At 46.0% G+C, this 7500-nt stretch overlaps 1 protein-coding gene across 1 annotated transcript in view; it reads right to left on the bottom strand.

The window, feature by feature from the left end:
• psda (pleckstrin and Sec7 domain containing a) overlaps nucleotides 1–7500 on the bottom strand; it is a 35404-nt gene that overhangs the window by 7496 nt on the left and 20408 nt on the right. The window contains exons 8-9 of the mRNA XM_031303653.2: nucleotides 5875–6068; nucleotides 5249–5319 (exon numbers count right to left, since the gene is read on the bottom strand). Coding sequence (XP_031159513.2) covers nucleotides 5249–5319; nucleotides 5875–6068 — 265 coding nt within the window. The remainder of the gene's footprint in view (nucleotides 1–5248; nucleotides 5320–5874; nucleotides 6069–7500) is intronic.

Raw genomic sequence — 7500 nt, 5'->3', positions numbered from 1 at the left:
ATTTTCGACCGTAAAAAGGTCATGGGCAAGGTAATTTTCCAATTCTGAAGACCTTGGCCATAACTTAGCCATTATGAGGAATACAAACCAGATGCAATAAGTCTAATTCTGCTAAATCTGACATTTAACATTCACTGCTTTGAGGTTCTGGCCTGGATTGGTGGAGTGTGAAGTGTTTGGAGCTGGCGTGATAGAGTAGCTGTTAAATGGTAGTCATTATGTCCGGGCTCTCACTGGGATGCTGATGGTGGAGGATGTGATCAGGTCGCTCCAGTGGGAGATGTTCTGGCAACACAAGGACAAAGCAGATTATCCAGTGCTAGCATAGGTAGAGGCACTGCACACTACACTGGCTGCAAATCAACGTTGCCCAGAGCAGTTTGAGGCCTTGATTGAACAAGTGCAGAAGTTGAATCAGGACTTTGTGGAATTTGAGAAGGAGTGTGAAGCGAAGTCAGAGCTCTGTCAATTCTTTGGAGTTTGGCTGTAATTGGTGGCCATCATCAAAAATGCTGTAGTCTCCGAAAGAGAAGGAAACTGGAACCTACACGTGGCCACTCCAGAGGATTCTATGTCAATCTTTGCAGAATGTGACTGCATAAACTACCTTCGTCATGGCTCATGGTATCTTGAACAAATCGAGGTGCTAGAGTTCACACATCCTGAGCTCTACCGGGGCTTGTCTATATGCCAGTGGGTTGTGCAAGATCGCCCTGGCTGGTTCTGTGCTGTGGGAGGCGACATGAAGGTCGAGCAGACCATTCAGCAAGTATCAAAGATTCCTGGAGGTCACTATGTAGTAGGAGCCACACACAATGCAAATGCTGTAGCAGAGTTTGAGCTCTTGTTCCATGAGATTTGGATGATCACTGATATCCTCAACTTTCTCACCAACAACCACACTTTGAAACAGACAGAATGCCATCTCCTGCATGCACTGAGCACCACTCGCCGCCTTACATTCAACCAAAATGTTTCAAAGCTACTGGACTTTGTGCTACAGCGGCAGAATCCATACTCAGTGACAGTCAATGTGCCTGTTCCACTGCACAATCTGCTCACCAAGCAGGCTGTTCCAAGGTGTCGCTCCTCGCTTGCTCAACTGTCTCCAAAATGGGAAGCATGTCTACTGCTCGTACAGGCAGGAGAAGTTAGTTGAGAAAACCAAGAAAATTAGCACAACTGTATCAAAGAGAAAACTACCTCAGTTCAACGAACAACCACAGAAGACACAGACAATCAGTATGAAGGAACAGAATTTAGTCTCATCCAAAGACATGGCCGAGGCACATAGGAGTATGGACATTGCTAAGGAGCGGAGCATGAGTATCCGGCAAATACTTTCTCATGATGTGCTTTCAGCATCTCCCCTGTTTGATCGTGACCTTCCAGCTCATGTCAACAAGTCAAAACTTGTCAATGAGATTGAGCCTCGACTTGATCTCACCCACTGGAGTCCTGAGTCTACTTATTCCACTCATGTTGTGGTAGACTTCATGTCGAAGATGTGACAGATGCCTCTAGCACAATTCCCTACTTAAGGTGCTGTCATCAATGCCATCATCAGCTCAACATCATCCCTCTGCCAAGAGCTGGAGTTCATCCATCTTGTACTAGATTCCTACATCAAGTTGTCCCTGAAAGAAGGGGAGCGCATGCAGCATACAGACTCAACAACAGGCATCGACATCATTGGCCTGAACAGACACACACCCATCCCTCAGCAACTTGACAAGTTCTGGGCGTCTGAGGAGAACAAGCGGAATCTCCAACTGTTAGCTCGGGATATGTGTGCAATTGAGCCAGTGGCAATGCTACAGTCATTGTCAGCTCTGTTGTCATTGATAATGAGGTGCTACCAGCAAAGGCAGCTGGTGGTGAAGAGATCCCAGACCTCTTGAACTGGATTGAGGAGGCTGATGCCAGGTTGCTGGTGCATGTTGAGTGGGCTGTTGGTGTGAAGCAGTGTAAGAGAGTTGTCATAGTCTCCAATGACACCTTTGAATTGCTTCTCCACTACAGCCCATACTTCCAAGAACTCGGGATGAAGGAGCTCTGGAAGCAGTATGGCACTGGTGAGAGACGGCAATGCTTCCACTCCATCAAGCATTCTCTTGTCTTGGAGCGTCACTGTCAAAGACACTGATTAAAGCACATATCCTGACTGGAGATGACTGTATGAGCAAAGTGGGGACAAAACATGCTGCTATGGCTTCTGATCCTGTCCAATATTTAGCCAACTTTGGAGAGGCAGACACCTTGACAGAGCAAGATGCAGCGTTTGCTGAGAAGTACTTGGTGCGTGTCTGGGTTGGGGCCAGGTCAACTACAACAGCTAAGACATTTGATGACTTCAGGGTAGAAATCTACACCAGTGGAAGTGCTGGAATTGATGCTCTCCCTCCCACAAGTAGTGGGATCAGAGGCCACATCCAATGAGGGGCTTTTCTCATTCATACGGCATGCCACCTGCTTGCAACAGCCAAGGACCCCAAAGCAAGACTAGAGCCAATGGAACATGGATAGAAGGAGCTCTTTGGCACACTCCTGCCATCACAATGTCTGAAGCCCTTACCACCAAGTCTGCTCAAAGTATGTAAGTGTGCTGGCAAGTGTGACAATCGCCGATGTGGCGGTCGTGCTGCTGTAGTTTCATGCACCGTATTCTGCCATGGAAAAATGGAAAAATCATCCTGTAAAAACCCATCCCACTAACATGCATGCACGCATCCAGTATACTTTGAGAGAACAGACTATATGGTGCACTTTTAGTTAATTTGGTATGATGTAATTTCTATCAGTTTTATTGCTACATAGTTATATTTTATATCATTGTACTAACACCCAATTAAAATACAAGTTCAAGGGGATGTTTATAATTGTTACGTTTCTTCTCTTCATGTCTTGTTATAATAAAAACAAATCACTGTGGAAAAAAATACAATAAAAAGTGACTATAAAGAAAAAAATCTTAATCGAGTTATTGAAAAATTATGTTGACATTGACATTTCAATGACAAAATGATCCTTAATGTTTAAGAACAATATTAGCAATGAATGTTAAATGTCAGATTTAGTAGAATTCGACTTTTTGCATCTGGTTTTTATTCCTCATAATGGCCAAGGTCTTCAGAATTGGAAAATAACCCTGACAATGACAAAATCACCCAATATGGTCATAACAACATCGGAAATGAATTACACATACCATAATTAGTCAAAATAGAGACATTGCATGTGTATAAACATTCAGAAACAAAAAAGATAGATTTTCATCATAGCCCATGACGGCCATACAGTCATCATCTTTTGCAAATTGATCTTAATGCCTTAATTAAAAAAAATAGGAAAAATCCAACCTTTAAGGACACCAATTTTCTTTGTGAATGAATAATGTATCGTAAATAAATAAATGTTCTTCCTTAAAATACAGGGGGCATAAGTCAGTACACCCCTATGTTAAATTCCCATAGAGGCAGGCAGACTTTTATTTTGAAAGGCCAGTTATTTCATGGATCCAGGATACTATGCATCCTGATAAAGTTCCCTTGGCCCCCACATCATCACATACCCTTCACCATACCTAGAGATTGTCATGGGGTACTTTCCATAAAATCATCTCTCAATGCAAATCAAACCAGCTATTAGGCTAACTGACATAAAACCATGTTAATCTCTAGATATGGTGAAGGGTATGTGATGATGTGGGGGTATGGTGAAGGGCATTTTTTACCTATTTTGGCCAAACACGGTCAACAAGCTCAGATTTCCGTGGTATTGTTTTTAATCTTTCGCCCGGTTGAAGATGCATATTGGTTGCTTACTAACTATCATCGTCTCTGTCAGAGAAACGTCCCAAGCGGTCTCGAGTAAGTGTGGGCATCACCGATGGGCCAAAGGCAAAGCCAGACTCGGTAACGTAGGCTACTGCAATGAATACTTCCAGCAGAGATTGCCAAAACGCCTAATATATCAAGTTTTAAAAAACAAGCACCGTATTTTCCAGACTATAAGTCGCTCCGGAGTATAAGTCGCATCAGTCAAAAAATGCGTCATGAAGAGGAAAAAAACATATATAAGTCGCACTGGACTATAAGTCGCATTTATTTAGAAATTGATTTCACAAAATCCAAGATCAAGAACAGACATTTAATCTGGAAAGGCAAGTTATTCAACTACACAGTAGCACACAGAACAAGGGGCTGAATACGGTAGGTGTCCGGTATGTTAACGTAACACATTAACAGTTATTCAACTATACAACAGAATACAGAACAACTACCAGGGCGTGGAGACGTAACTGCACCGTTGACGTGCATCTACATCTGTGGACTCGTTCCTCCAGCTCTGGCCATCTTGCTTTCAGCGCGCGACTAGCCGACTAGCTTTCTTTGTTTCCTTCATTGCAGTAAGAGTCACCTTTTCGCCAGTCCCTCACAAGTTTCTCTCTCACTCCAAACTTTCTTTCTGCTGCTCGATTACCGTTTTCGGCTGCATATTTTACTACCTGCAGTCACCTGCAGTTTCTTTTCTTTCTCAGCTGTCTTTAGGAGCAGCATATAGTTGTCACAAGCCTAGAGCGCCCTCTGGTGGCTTTAGACGGTAATATTTTCAGCATGAAATAACATTTAAAAACATGTGAAATTATAAATATTTTGATATATAAGTCGCACCTGACTATAAGTCGCAGGACCAGCCAAAGTATGAAAAAAAGTGCGACTTATAGTCCGGAAAATACGGTAAAGGATAGACCTGGGCCCTAAGACTGTAACTATATTTTTGTACTTAGTTTATGTATAGGAGTATCGATACGTAAACAAAGATGTTGTAAGATTTAATTTTTACTATGTTCTGTGTTTATGTATTTAATGTGATATCATATATTATTATCAGCATACATGGAAAGGAATATGTATATCTGCAAGGAAAAGAATACTAGCTATACTGCTCTTATTTTTATATTCTATGAATCAGAAAGCAGCGCCGGGAGCTCGCTCTGTGAAAGGTGCGGTACACGTAGATGGCCGGTAGCTGTCGAAAATAAATAATGTTGTTCGGACAGACCTGCCCCCACTGATGAAAAAATCCTAAAGGAAAAACTGAAAGTGCTTCTCAGAGTCTGACCCAGATGGTTGTCCTGTCCTCAGACATATTTGGGACACACAGAGTTAAAAAAAGGAACTTAATGTGCAGAAACTGGCAGGTATGAAGCAGCGGGGCTGCTGGGAAATGCAGTTCAGATGTTTACCTTCTGCAGGTAGAGCACCAGACCCTTCAGCGTGGCGTAGAAGGACTTCCATCCTCTCTTCCCCCGCGGAGCTAGGAGACACAAAGCATCATGGGAAATCAACCACCCGGCCTTTACACTCAAACTTAATCTCTGTAACCCTTAGAGAACGTTGACATCATCCTGTTCAAATCCAAAATAATATAAAATATTAAAAACTGTTGAAAAAAGGCGTAAAAAAACCTTCCCTCCGTGTGCGTGTCTCTGTGTGTGTGTGAGAGTGTGTGTATCTGTGTGTATGTCTGTGTGTGTGTGTGTATCTGTGTGTGTGTGTGTGTGTATGTGTGTGTGTGTGTGAGTGTGTGTCTCTGTGTATGTCTGTGTGTGTATGTGTGTGTGTGTGTGTGAGTGTGTGTCTCTGTGTGTATGTCTGTGTGTGTGAGTGTGTGTCTCTGTGTGTATGTGTGTGTGTGTGTGTGTGTGTGTGTGTGTGTATCTGTGTGTCTGTATCTGTGTCTGTATGTGTGTGTGTGTGTGTGTGTGTGTGTGTGTGTGTGTGTGTGTGTGTGTGTGTGTGTCTGTATGTGTGTGTGTGTGTGTGTGTGTGTGTGTGTGTCTGTGTGAAGACGATAAAAAGGAAGTCGTACTTCTCTTCCCGTCGGGGTCGGCGTGGACTTTGCGGACCAGGAAGCCGCTCTTGTAGAGCTCGCCGTCGGCCTGCTGGGCAACGCCCATCAGCGGGTTTCCCCCCCCCCCGCCCAGCCGCCGCATGGTGTGGGAGGCGGAGTCTGTTCGGACCTCCGTCAGCTCCGACAGAGACTGCCTCAAATCCTCCTCGTCACTGCACAGAAGAAGAAATCACAGTCACATGACCTTGTTCACATGGTCGCCTGTTGGCTCAGTGGTTTGTGTGTGTGTGTGGTTGTTTAACTATATTCGTGGGGTCCAAAAACCGGGGAATACAGTATACTTGTGGGGTCTTGTGGGCCCAAAATGCTGGACCCCACAACGTTAAAGGTCTGTTTGAGGGTTAAGACTTGGTTTTAGGATTAGGGTTAGAATTAGGTTATGGTTAGGGTGAGGGTAAGGGTTAAGGTTAGGGTAAGGGGCTAGGGAATGCATTATGTCAATGACGGGTCCCCACAAAGATAGGGAAACACGTGTGTGTGTGTCTGTGTGTGTGTGTCGCATTAATTAAAAAAAGACATTAGAAGAAAGGCAAGAATAGGTCAAAACAAACAACAAAACTTTGAAAAAAGACTGAAAAACATTTTGCAAAAAATGTCACGTACCCCCTGCAGTCCTCCAAAGTACCCCTAGGGGGACACGTACCCCCTGCAGCCCTCTAAAGTACCCCTAGGGGGACACGTACCCCCTGCAGCCCTCTAAAGTACCCCTAGGGGGACACGTACCCTCTGCAGTCCTCTAAAGTACCCCTAGGGGGACACGTACCCCCTGCAGCCCTCTAAAGTACCCCTAGGGGGACACGTACCCCCTGCAGTCCTCTAAAGTACCCCTAGGGGGACACGTACCCTCTGCAGTCATCTAAAGTACCCCTAGGGGGACACGTACCCTCTGCAGTCCTCTAAAGTACCCCTAGGGGGACACGTACCCTCTGCAGTCCTCTAAAGTACCCCAAGGGGGACACGTACCCCCTGCAGTCCCCCAGAGTACCCCTAGGGGGACACGTACCCCCTGCAGTCCCCCAGAGTACCCCTAGGGGGACACGTACCCCCTGCAGTCCCCCAGAGTACTCCTAGGGGGACACGTACCCCCTGCAGTCCTCCAGAGTACCCCTAGGGGGACACGTACACTCTGCAGTCCTCCAGAGTAACCCAAGGGTGACACGTACCCCCTGCAGTCCCCCAGAGTACCCCTAGGGGGACACGTACCCCCTGCAGTCCTCCAGAGTACCCCTAGGGGGACACGTACCCTCTGCAGTCCTCTAAAGTACCCCTAGGGGGACACGTACCCTCTGCAGTCCTCTAAAGTACCCCTAGGGGGACACGAACCCCCTGCAGCCCTCTAAAGTACCCCAAGGGGGACACGTACCCCCTGCAGTCCCCCAGAGTACCCCTAGGGGGACACGTACCCTCTGCAGTCCTCCAGAGTACCCCTAGGGGGACACGTACCCCCTGCAGTCCTCTAAAGTACCCGTAGGGGGACACGTACCCTCTGCAGTCCTCTAAAGTACCCCAAGGGGGACACGTACCCCCTGCAGTCCCCCAGAGTACCCCTAGGGGGACACGTACCCCCTGCAGTCCCCCAGAGTA

This window comes from Sander lucioperca, chromosome 6 (genome assembly GCF_008315115.2).
Source record: "Sander lucioperca isolate FBNREF2018 chromosome 6, SLUC_FBN_1.2, whole genome shotgun sequence".
NCBI classification, from domain to species: Eukaryota; Metazoa; Chordata; class Actinopteri; order Perciformes; family Percidae; genus Sander; species Sander lucioperca.
Note: the sequence above shows the minus strand (reverse complement) of the source record. Positions and strands in the feature narration are given on the sequence as shown.